The 13029-nt window shown below is 41.5% G+C and overlaps 1 protein-coding gene across 1 annotated transcript in view; it reads right to left on the bottom strand.

Moving 5' to 3' along the window:
- FMN2 (formin 2) overlaps positions 1-13029 on the bottom strand; it is a 158069-nt gene that overhangs the window by 98065 nt on the left and 46975 nt on the right. Inside the window, exon 5 of the mRNA XM_081856331.1 lies at positions 208-1808. Within this exon, the coding sequence (XP_081712457.1) occupies positions 208-1808 (1601 nt within the window). The remainder of the gene's footprint in view (positions 1-207; positions 1809-13029) is intronic.

Below are 13029 nucleotides of genomic sequence, written 5' to 3'. Positions count from 1 at the left end.
CAAAACACTTCCTCCTAACATTCTCTCAAAGCACGCAAAAACAAGCACAAAAAATAAGCATTATAAAACATGGTTTATCAGTATATAATGCCGGGCGGGGGGGGGGGGGCAGGCAGTGACTTTGGGATGCTGGTATTTTTCAGTTCTTAGTATAACATGATCTGATTGCAAAAGCTACCAACCAAACATTTCTGGCGTGTTTGTTACCTTTTATTATGAAGCTGAATTCTTGTCCAATAAAGAGGCTTCATTGGTCGAGAAGGTTCTATTGCATGTTTCCTGCTACCTTTTTCCTGGTTCATCCCCATTACAAATAAACCAGCTGGCAAGGGAGGGGGAAGAAACCCAGGAAGCTGTGGAAGGCCAGCAGGTGGAGGAGGTGGCGCACCCATACCAGGCAACGGTGGTGGTGGAGGAGGGGGAGCTCCTGCCCCAGGCAAAGGTGGGGGAGGGGGAGGGGGTGGTGCCACCATGCCTGGCAAAGGTGGAGGTGGTGGCACTCCCATCCCTGGTAGAGGTGGTGGAGGGGGAGGTCCTGTCATGCCTGGCAAAGGTGGAGGTGGTGGCACTCCCATTCCTGGTAGAGGTGGTGGAGGGGGAGGTCCTGTCATGCCTGGCAAAGGTGGAGGTGGTGGCACTCCCATTCCTGGTAGAGGTGGGGGAGGGGGAGGTCCTGTCATGCCTGGCAAAGGCGGAGGTGGTGGCACTCCCATTCCTGGTAGGGGTGGTGGAGGGGGAGGTCCCGTCATGCCTGGCAAAGGTGGAGGTGGTGGCACTCCCATTCCCGGTAGAGCTGCCACAGCTGGCACAAGATGGGGGGAGAGCATAGCTGCTCCTGGCAAAGGTGGAGGTGGTGGCACTCCAATGTCTGGCAAAGGTGGGGGAGCAGGTAACATTTCCCTTCCAGGAAGAGGTGGTGGAGGTGGGATGCCTGTAGGCATTCCAGCTCCAGGCAACGGAGGCGGAGGAGGGATGCTTGCAAAAGACAAAGGAGGAGCAGGTGGAGGCATGTCCATTCCAGGCAGAGGTGGTGGAGGAGGAATCCCTTCAACAGGCAATGGTGGGGCAGGAGGGGGCATTGCGCCGGGCAAAGACAGGGAATACCCTGAGGCAGGTAGGGACGACGAAGACAGTACACATGAACTAGACGTGGATGAAGTTAAAAATAAGTCTCCTGCTCCGGGCAGGGAAGCAGACAGTCCAGTTGCGGGATGAGAGGATAAGGAAGGGGAATGTTCACTGCAAGTAATACTTTCAGTGCTTAGAGCTGGGTGGGAAGCTGATGGTACCAATTGCTCTTGACACAAAGGTGATGACAAATTAGCATCAGGTCCTGAAGGTTGTGACGTAGTTAGTTTCTCCTGGGCAGCATCCAACTGTACTGAAATCCGTTTTGGAGACAGGACTAAAGATATTTCAGAGCAAAAGGTGGGTTGTGGCTCAAGTGTTGGCAATGGCTGAGTTGGCCCTTGATGTTGATCCCCTTTGAGGTGCAGAGGTGCTTGTGGCAGTGTGTTGGCTGAAGGCATTGTGTGTGTTAAACAATCATCTGTTGGTGAAGTCTGCACAGATTTTGTAATTATAGTTTTGGGAAGGGCACCTAATGTATGTTCTTGAAGAGCTGCATTAGAGAATCCTTCAGGCGTTGGCTGCGTACCCTCATTCCACTGACTACTACTAGAAATTAGCACCTCTGCCGCTGGAAACTGTTTCTCTAACTCTGCAATTTTTGTTTTCAGGTCCTGGATGGTCTGCTCAAGTCGCTGAATTTCGCTTGCCCGCTCTTCCGATTTCATTGCAACATCTTCCTAATGGGGGGGGGGGGAGAAAAAGATAAGAAAAGTCAACATAAAAAAAGAAAATGTGGTATTTTCCAGCAGAGAGAGAGAATGTTCACAGAGACTTAAGATGGAACTATAAAAATTAATTACAACTCTGTGAATACGTCAGAACATTGGAAAGATCTAGCCACTGAGGGCTACTTCACACATTCATTTTTAAAAGTTGCTCATCTGCTCTGTATGACGCAGATACATGCTTTTAGGTGCATTACAAAAGAAATTGTGGTTTTGCATGTTTTGAGGCTACCATTCCAAATATTCTCTCTCTTTTTCATAACTTTGACACAAACATCACATGGACCTTTTAAACTTTGCAACAAGAGGTAGAAACTAAATTTCTTTTTTTTAAGGCTTGTATAATTAAATCTGTGGATTCCCTGGATTCCTGAATGGAAGCCAAGGAGAGTCACTCATAATGTGGCCCCAATTCGGGTAATTGGAATTTGTTTCTGGTCTTTCATGGAGACTGGATTTCACCAAGCTGATCAGATAAAAGCATTACAGACATGCAACATCTATATCCCAAATGGTATTGGAGAATAGTCATGTGTTCCTTCTGCCATAAAAGTAAAGCTTATTTTGATTGATTAACATCCATGCATTAGTTGCTTGAGATCACTCACCCTGGAGCAAATGACGGGCTATAGGAATGCCAAAGTAAGCCTGTGTTTACCACTGGAGCCACTTTGAATTGTGATGTTTGAAAATAGCCAAAGAACAACTATCCAAGGCTCCAAACAGTACGATGGAAAGAGACTAAAGGATAACTTAGTTTATTTCTCCAATTACAGCTTTTTGTGCCAGTTTCTCATTCATTAAGTTTCCAATTAAAATCATGGGGGTGTGTGTTTTTGTTTCAGGGGGAAAACAGACATTTGTATTCACTTTGTTAGAAAGACATAAAAAAAAGAAAACAAGACAGAATGTCAGCCAGCACTAATGCTGATCAATGTATAATATATCATAAAAGCTTCAGAAAAGACACATCTAATCCTTGACATCTACAGCCAGAAACATGAGAGGCACATTAGAGATCAGGCGGTTTATTGTGGATGACTTTCCATCCGCAACAGCCAACTTCATGGAGAACTGGGGCATTTTCTACCAAAACCTGTGGGAAAATAACCAGTAATGCCTGATCTTCATCCTACTTCAACTGCATATAGGTTGCTTAGGATATCCTTCTTGCTGTACTTGCTCAATTCATCTACCCAACAGAGAATGTTCCCATGCAGAGGGCCTTGTACCTGGGTCCTCCTGGGTCCACAAGGATTCCTGATTGTGTGTACCTACCTGTTTGTGTTTGAAGGAGTGAACTACATGGGGACCAGCCAGATTAGCAATTCAAGCCTCTTCTCCCCTAGCCCTTATAAAGGCTTCCAGGTTTGGGCTGCTTGCTGGCCTGAGCAACTGGGAGACTCTGACCTTGCTGGACTTGTTTCCCTTCCTTCATCTCTGCCTCTGCTTCACTCCCAACTTGACAGGAGTTGGGCCCAATACTACAAGTGTGTCTTGTTGCTTATGGACTAATGTGATTACTCCTTTGGAATTCATAAGCAGTAAATGATTATAAAACCACAAACTTGTAGGAATTTGTTTCACAAACAAGGCTGTTTCCAAAGACTGCAATGTTTATAGGCTGACACTTCAAATTAATGTAAAAAACAACAACAATCAACATTAATGAAGGGGCTTTCCAAATTACATGCAAAAGCTCAAACTCATCTTTCATCTGAAAGTTTAGCTTTATACCATTGTTTATGAAAGGAAAGGTAAGAGAATATTGAAACCCAGCAACTATTTCCTAGCCTTCAAGTAAAGCAAAGAGAGAATGAGAGAGAGAGAGAGAGAGAGAGAGAGAGAGAGAGAGAGAGTTGTTGTTTTAATGAAAAATAAAAGAACAGAGTTATAGAGGTGACACACAAGCATACGCCCGGAGTTCAAAAGGATATTTATCTCATTGCTTATATACTAAAACACTGCTGTTTGGAACAGATGAGCTGGTTTGAGGGATTTAAGCTGTATTGCTTTTGTGACTATATATTTTAAACTATGTTTTTCAATAAAAGTATATAAATAAAAATACAATAAATAAAATAAAAAATAAACTATTTATAAGATAAACCTGGCATAAATGGATGGGCAATCCATTGCTATGGAAACTCACAGACGATGTGAAAATGGTAATATTGCTACTGTGGCCCCAAAAGAAGAAAGCTATGTTGCCTTTTATGCTCCTTCAGTTCCTCTAGTCCCAAACGCAAACAAATCTAGGATGAGCCCATGCTGGGTCCATGTCAGTCGACAGGTAAAACACAGCTGAAACCAGAGCCATAGATGTCCTATTGCCCACATGGCCAAAAGGCACAGTTTAAGACATGAAGGTTTCATTTTCAGGATTTCTATGTAGATAAGACTACAAAATGGGTATCAAATCAAATCATGACCAAGTAATGTTATGCTCCAACTTTATTCAACATGCAAATAAAAGTGGATGCCTCCTTATATAACCATTAGAGTGGACTAATACAACCATCTGTATTAGCTCCCTACTGGTCTCTAACTCTCAAAACAGTTAGAAGTAGTCTATTAACTTATCCATTAAATGGGTATTAATATTAAAGGAATATTTAAAGGGCTGGGGCTGAAAAATGCCAGAGCAATCTAAACACCTGAGCTAAATAGGCTTTTTTTTAAAAAAAAAAGTGGGAAAGGGCTTTAGTAGAATTTGTTTCCCAAACTAATTATTTGCTTGGTTATAGGTTCCAAGAGTTTTGTTTTAGCCCTCCTTCCCCCAAAAATCTTTTCCAATATTTTATTTTTGCAGAGAGAACATCTTGCCTCTTTTAATTTTTCTAGGAACCTATCTATCCACCAAGGAGATGAAAGGTCTGCTTCAAGGGGGGAAAAACAAGACAATAACCTTCTACATACAAATTGGCTTGCTTTTGAGATAACTTCTAGAATGTCCTTTACAAAGATTAATTCAGTTTACACTATCTAAAAATCTCATTTGTGGAAAGACGGAGTTCCCCCCTCTGAGTTCAGCCAAAGAGGAAAACACGGGATTGGCCACATTCTTTAATTTTATAATACCCATACTAACCAATTCCAACATAAAAGAAATTATTATTAAATAATAAGGCACATAAAAGATGGCATTTCTAATTGAAGACAGTTTCTTTTGTCTGGTTAAAATTAGACGTTGATCTCTCAGGTCTCCTTTGTAGATATCAAAGTCTCTAGGAGCCTTAAAGAACTTTTAAAGTTTAACAGCAATAATATTCAATATCCACTTATGTAATCAAACAGTTAAACTAAGTTACTTCTGTTTTGAAAAGCTGGTCGTTTTGATTTTGGGGATGGAGCAGGCCTTTCAGCTTGTCACTTAAGACAGTACAAATCTATCACCCATGTGAAAAAGTTGAGGTTCTCTGCTATGTGCACACACTCCTTGATTTTATAAAGCCAGACACACATAAGAATAAAGATGCTGGCATTTACAGCAAGGTTTAAACCAGATAATGCTGGAGGAAATGCCTTCAAATAAATCTCTGTTTTCCAGGATGAGTGAAGCCTCAGTATAAATAACAGATTCCTAAACACAGCTCAAGCTAAATCTCTACCATGAAGATATACTGGAGTGACTGGCAGAGTGGTGGTGATGGAGGAAGCAACTATTTTGATTTAGTTGAACTACTATTTGGATTGGCTCTAAAGAAGAGCAAGCAAAAGACTTTGCTCCTCACTGACCTTGATGGCTGCTTGCCCACCACTACAGCCCTCCTGGCTCCCCTAAGGCCTGGAATGGCAACGGGAAAGGGGGAATGAAGTGGGACCGGGAAATCGGAGGAATTTGGCAGGACAATCTTGCTCAAGTGGAAATTGCTTTCTGCTCGCACAGCACATCTCTGGATCCAATCCATTCTGTATATCACATTGACTATATTTAACATTATGTATAATTATGTCTGTCTACTCTGGTACAATACAAACACCACATTTTTCGTTTCCATAGAGATAGAGCCCGCAACCACAGGTTGTTTTTAGTGATACCAAAGGTGGGCAAAAAATCCGAAAGCACTGATAGAAAAGACTGGCTCTGAGAAAATTAAATAAAATCCATCTCATTACTCTGAATTGCCAAATGCAGAGAAGCTAAAAGCTGCTTCTTGGGGCAATAAAGAAGGCTTGCCTAGATATAACAAATGCAGTGTACAGACAGAAAAGTCCAATTTTGCAGAATCACTAGTTTCAAATCTGCCTTGGCAGGCAGTTGTCAACCACTGTGGGTTCCTGCATACCAAGTTGGCTGGGAAATCAGCCTGAAAAATCAATCATCTATTAAATCTCTCCATTAGGGGGAAGCACTGATTTCATTTCTTGATTGTTTGTCTGTAATGCAGAACACAAGTTGCTTTATGTCTTGATGCATGGTATCCTAGATGATCTGTGCTGCTAGAGTCAAAGCATCTTTCCATGTGCATTGAACTTGCCCAGGTAATCTGCCAAGGTACCTTGTTGTTCTCTAGAAAAACAGTGGGGAGGACACCTGTGATCTATACAAATCCACGTGCATCATGGCATACCTACCCAATATCATGCCTAGGAGCTTAGGCATGTGCAATGCATATGCAAATCCACCCTTATTAGCCAGTTAGAAATTTATGTTTATCCTGCACAGGAAACAGACAAGTACCATATGTCTGGCACGGAAACAAAAGATCTCCACCCAACTGCTATATCATTTCCTCGCAACGTTTTAAGCACTCTCCTTTTCGAAATATAAATAAAAATGGTTTTTCATTCCTTCAGTAAATAAAATAAATACAGTAAATAGAGACGGCAATCCTCCCAATTCAATTCATAATTAAATTATTATCCATCCTGGCTTTGAAATTCCATCAAGAATGCAAAGAGCCTAGAAGCCTTCTTGCATACTGCCTTCCTCCAGGTATGACTCAAGCCCTTCATATGGGTGTAGCTCTTACGATGCTCCAGCCAGATGCATGTCAGTGCCCCACCCTGCAGCTTTCTAGGAATCAGACCCTCTACTTTTCGTCCATTGTACACCTTTGTGCTGTAATCAAATGCACAACAGATGCTAGAAACATTTGGAAAGGTCAGAATAGTTTTGGCTATCATCACCTTCATTTTAGTTGTCCAAGTATTTCATACTCTGGAAATTGGTCCACACAAACACAAACTACAATTTTTTAGGTGCCCTCAATTTTCATATTGGCATAAACTCTCAGATGTATCTGTCCTGAAAACCCTCTTCCTATTCATAACCTCAGTATGAAGGTATTATTTAGCTAAGAAGTTAAAGATGTTGATTAACTTCTAGAGAACTGCAAAGAACAGTATAAAATAAATACTTATATTCCCACATTGGCAGCACAACCAAATTTTGTAGCTGGTACTTGTGTCTATATAACAAATATGTTCCTGCAATTTTCAATATCCTGAATTTTATTCTGCTAAGAATCTCAAATATTGGCCAGTTCTATTTGCGTTTCTCTCACAAAGAAAACCACAATCTTTCCCTTTTTCTGTTGATTTCATCTCTTTCATCTTGGTTATCAAATCCCCTAGTTCTCATACTCAAATGACATGCAGTACTAATTTCAGTATGTGGATAATTTATTCTAATAGAAGCAAGAAAATGAGAAGCATAGACAAGACTGGTTGAAGGAGATAACTGTAGTTGCTTCTTTCCTTTGGCCAGAAACACACTATCAGTAAAATATATCAGCAGTCCTATACTTAATCCTAGGAGTATGCAAAAGAAGACTATGCATGTAGCTGTGTGAAAAGCAAAGGGGGCAATTTAGAGCAGACTTCATGTATAGCAACCTTATATTTGCTTATAATATTCTGATGCCTGTGAAAGTTATGTTTTAAGAAATGGGCCATTTAAAAGTTTGGGAAAGCAACATACTTGGTAAAAGCAAGATCCAACCACTACAAGTGCATTCATTTTCAGACAATTCTGAACATAGCAAGCTATGTCATATCACTGGTCCATCTAGCTCAATACTGTCAACACTAGCTGGCAGTTGCTTTCCAAGATATTCAACAGAGGTCTTTCCTGGCAGTGCTGTGTTTTGAACCTTTGCATGCTCCATTGCTCAGCTAAGCCCTTCCTTAGTTGACAATGCCTATCTATTATCTGATTGTAACCAGTATAGTTATATTTTAAGTACTATATGAGTAACCATGAAAGGATGGCAAGAAAACATCGCCTTAGCAATCCCTGGTAAGATCCACCATTTCTCCAAGCAGCCCAGTCATTTCTATGTAACAAGCATCCCCAACCTTCGGCCCTCCAGAAGTTTTCGACTACAATTCCCATCATCCCAGACTACTGGTCCTGTTAGCTAGGGATCATGGGAGTTGTAGGCCAACACATCTGGAGGGCCGCAGGCTGGGGATGCCTGCTCTGTAATAATCACCTTAAGTCAACTTAATTCCAACATTTTAGAGTAATTAAAATAAAGGGGTAAATTCCTTCTCTTTCTCGAGATTTACTCTTCAAGACTATCTGAAAATGAATGTTCACTTTCTAGCGGTGGTATCCTGATGTCAAAAAGTTAAACAACAAGTAACTGATACTGAAATCTGCAGCAGCAGCATATAAATGCTTAACATACATGAGTTAAACAGCTGGCAAATGACAGCATGACTTCACATGCCCACAGTAATCCAGAGTGTTGCATGTAAAACACAACAAGTGGCTTGTGTTTCTTTTGCATCAGTGCAGACATCCTTCTATTTTACAAAAATGGTCTGGGACCAAGACATATGAAGGACTACCTTTTCCACTATGAAGCTTCCAGCCCACGAAGAGTCGGACACAGCTAAACGACTAAACAACAACAACAACAAAAGGTAAAGGACCCTTGGATGGTTAAGTCCAGTCCAAGGTGACTATGGGGTACAGCACTCATCTTGCTTTAGGTCGAGGGAGCCGGCGTTTATCCACAGACAGCTTTCCAGGTCATGTGGCCAGCTTGACTAAACCACTTCTGGCACAACAGAACACTGTGACGGAAGCCAGAGCACATGGATACGCCGTTTACCTTCCAACTGCAGTGGTACCTATTTATCTACTTGCACTGGTGTTCTTTCGGATTGCTAGGCTGGCAAAAGCTGGGACAGAGCAATGAGAGCTCACCCCATTGCGTGGATTTGAACTGCTGACCTTCCAATCAGGAAGCCCAAGAGGCTCAGTGGTTTAGACCAGAGTTCCACCCACATCCCTCACTACTTAAATGATTGCACCATCCTATACATCTAATACACCTAGCTGGGACCAAGGAAAGAGCCTAGCAATGGCTACAGCCTGGCTTTGTTTCCTGTAATATCCTTCTGCATGCTGTTTAAAAAGCATCCTTTTTAGGAAGGCTTTTGGACCATAAATTATGCTGAAATTATTTTTGATAGTTGTATTTTTTTATCCTTTTCCTCCATTTTAGTGTTTTATGGCTGCTTTATTTTGTTATTGTCAAACTGTTTTTTAAATTGTTATTGCTGAGGAAAGGCAAGATATAAACGTTTTAAATAAATTTAAATAAACAAATTTGTGTGCACTTGTGCACTTGTACACTGGACAGGTACTCTGGACAACTTGGCCCATTCCTTCCCCATATTACAGGAATTACAGGAATAGTGTTCAAGACAAGTTACCAATCATGATGACTGAACAGAGACAGAACTGCACTAATTCAGGCAGCCACAAATGTCTGACTCAGATAAATACATATTCCCATTGAGAAATATCAAATTTTACAGAGGAAAAACAATGTAGATTGGATTTGCGGAACTCATTTCTAAATCTGTAGCTGCCATCTAGTGTTTGAACAAGGACTCTACAGATCATTCTCTTTTAAAGCATTCTCATAAATTGATGGTGTTTTTTTGATACAGCTTTAGTTCAGCTCAGTTAGCCAATTTGATTCAATTGCAATAAAAAATTGTGCTAGGAATCAATATGGGATTCTCACAGATACATTTGTTAATTATAAATTATATAACACTTAAATATCTAGAGTGATTATACTTAAAACCAGGACGGAAACTGGACTGAAATGGATCTAATACCGATGTTTCCTCCAGAAACCTACCAAGCTGTTCAGCAACCACTCTCTCAATTACCTTACCCAGGTATGGAAGATTTGAAACTGGGCGGTAATTGGATAGGTCTAAGGGATCTAATGAAGTTTTCTTTAAGAGTGGACACACCACTGCTTCCTTCAGTTCCCCTGGGAATGTCCCCGTGTCAAGGGACAAATTGATAATTTCAACCAGGGGGGTCCGCGCAACATCTGGAGACTTCCTAATCAGCCAAGACGGGCACGGATCAAGGAGGCAGGTGGTGGGCCTACCAGCTTAGAGGAATCTATCCACATCAGTAGGGAGTATCCGATCGAAATGGTCCAACACTGGACCTGAAGTCAGTCGAGGGGCCTCCAGTTCAGTCACTGTATCAACCAAAATGGTCAAAGGCCTGGAAACGATGCCTTATGAGGAACGGCTAAGGGAGCTGGGCATGTTTAGCCTGGAGAAGAGGAGGTTAAGGGGTGATAATGATAGCCATGTTCAAATATATAAAAGGATGTCACATAGAGGAGGGAGAAAGGTTGTTTTCTGCTGCTCCAGAGAAGCGGACACGGAGCAATGGTTCCAAACTACAAGAAAGAAGATTCCACCTAAACATTAGGAAGAACTTCCTGACAGGAAGAGCTGTTCGACAGTGGAATTTGCTGCCAAGGAGTATGGTGGAGTCTCCTTCTTTGGAGGTCTTTAAGCAGAGGCTTGACAACCGTATGTCAGGAGTGCTCTGATGGTGTTTCCTGCTTTGGCAGGGGGTTGGACTCGATGGCCCTTGTGGTCTCTTCCAACTCTATGATTCTATGATTCTATGAATTATAAATGATACAGCACTGGAGACATTAAGGTTGTACAAGGAGCCTTAAATCATCTTGGAAAATAGGGTGAAGTTTTTTTGTTCATTTGGTCACTCGAAATATCTGTTAAGTCATATTTCCTTCATGATGTTGCCATGTGAAATGCCCCAATGAACAGCCATCTCTCACAGACCAATGCTGCTACTTTTCGTCAATCCCAGAGTCCTTCCCCTTCTCTGCTTCCTTTCTCCCATATGCAGTCTATAATAATATAATAACAATAATAACAATAATTTTTTATTTATACTCCGCCCATCTGGCTGGGTTTCCCCAGCCACTCTGGGCGACTTCCAACCAAAGATTAAAAATACATTAAAACATCAGTCATTAAAAACTTCCGTAAACAGGGCTACCTTCAGATGTCTTCTAAATGTCAGATAGTTGTTTATTTCTTTGACATCTGATGGGAGGGCATTCCACAGGCCGGGCGCCACTACGAAGAAGGCCCTCTGCCTAGTTCCCTGTAACTTTACTTCTCACAGTGAGGGAGCCACCAGAAGTCCCTCAGCACTGGACTTCAGTGTCCAGGCTGAGCGATGGGTGTGGAGATGCTCCTTCAAGTATACTGACCCAAGGCCGTTTAGGGTTTAGAGGCACAAGTCAATGCTTTGACTTGTCAATGCTTTGACCTACATTGGCTCTCAGTATGTTTCCAGGCACAAGTCAATGCTTTGACTTGTGCCTGGAAACATACTGAGAGCCAATGTAGGTCTCTGTTAGTCACATTTAAGACCCACTGATTAACTTACATTCCAGTTATTTATTTCAAAGTGAATTAGCACAATTTAAGGCCAATCTAGACATGGCATTAATCCAAACTTTCAAAATAGCATGCTTAAAATGGCCACTTTTATTTTGAAGAAAAAGCCACCAGAGTCTCAATGCTATCATGACAGTTTCCTCCTGAAAACTACCCCACCAGTGCTACTATTTGCCTTTGGAGATGCTGCTTAGTACAAATTTCAATTATATTAAAAAGAAATAATAGTCTGTTAAGATTATTATTATTAAATGTAAGATGGATTTTTTTCTCATACTGCAGCATTAAAGAGATAATTTATGTTTTCATGATAAACAGTAAAATAATATTTTTAGAAGTGCTCTTAAAATCTAGTTTAAAAGCTTGCGCCCTGCACAATGACACTTCAAAATATATTCAAACACAGTGGGAACTCAACTGTGCACAGTATTGCAGCCAAAATATAAATCTTTGTATTGTGCCTTCAATTCTTAGGTGCTGTACAAAAATATAAAATAAGAGAGGCCCTGCTTAAAGGCTTCTGATGGAGCAGAAAGCTTTTAACATTATATTCCAAAAAGCCTTGCTCACTAGAGATTTCTAAAGTCAACATTTTATTTTCATATTCCTGGAAAATACATAAATAAATCATACAGGATAAATCTGTCTTCAGTGTCTAAAAACTGCCAAATCCAAAGAAGGTACCATGGGTTCCAACAGGGCCTATAATCTGAGAAGAACAATATATATTTGGAAGCTTTATGGCAGATTCATAACTTCTTTTTTTATGACAAGTATTTGGCTTGTGGAGGAATTTCATATCTGTAACCAAAATGGTATTTATGAACTCGGCCATGATGGGACAGTTTCTGAAACTAGAATACAGCAAGAACTTGATATATAAAGATTACTTGGGTTGGGATGGGGCAATCATTTTAAAAAGCAAGCTGAAAACTAGAATAATATAATGTAAAATGAAGCCAGACAGCTATAACGAAAACACAGTATGATTTGTATACTGCAGGATCACTGTAAAGGTAAAAGGACCCCTGACCATTAGGTCCAGTCGTGGCCGACTCTGGGGTTGCAGCGCTCATCTCGCTTTACTGGCCGAGGGAGCCGGCGTACAGCTTCCGGGTCATGTGGCCAGCATGACTAAGCCGCTTCTGGCGAACCAGAGCAGCGCACGGAAATGCCGTTTACCTTCCCGCTGGAGCGGTACCTATTTATCTACTTGCACTTTGAGGTGCTTTTGAACTGCTAGGTTGGCAGGAGCAGGGACCGAGCAACGGGCGCTCACCCCGTCGTGGGGATTCGAACTGCCGACCTTCTGATCGGCAAGTCCTAGGCTCTGTGGTTTAACCCACAGCGCCACCCACGACCTGCAGATGCCAGAAGAACTAAGGACTCATAGCAGCTTCAGACATTCAAAATTAACATGGTAGGGTAAGAACAAGTGAGCTGCAGTTCTTCTGCTGCC

The sequence above is a fragment of the Podarcis erhardii genome (genome assembly GCF_964252035.2).
Source record: "Podarcis erhardii genome assembly, chromosome: 3".
NCBI lineage: Eukaryota > Metazoa > Chordata > Lepidosauria > Squamata > Lacertidae > Podarcis > Podarcis erhardii.
The sequence above is the reverse complement of the archived record's forward strand: the minus strand, read 5'-3'. Positions and strand labels throughout refer to the sequence as shown.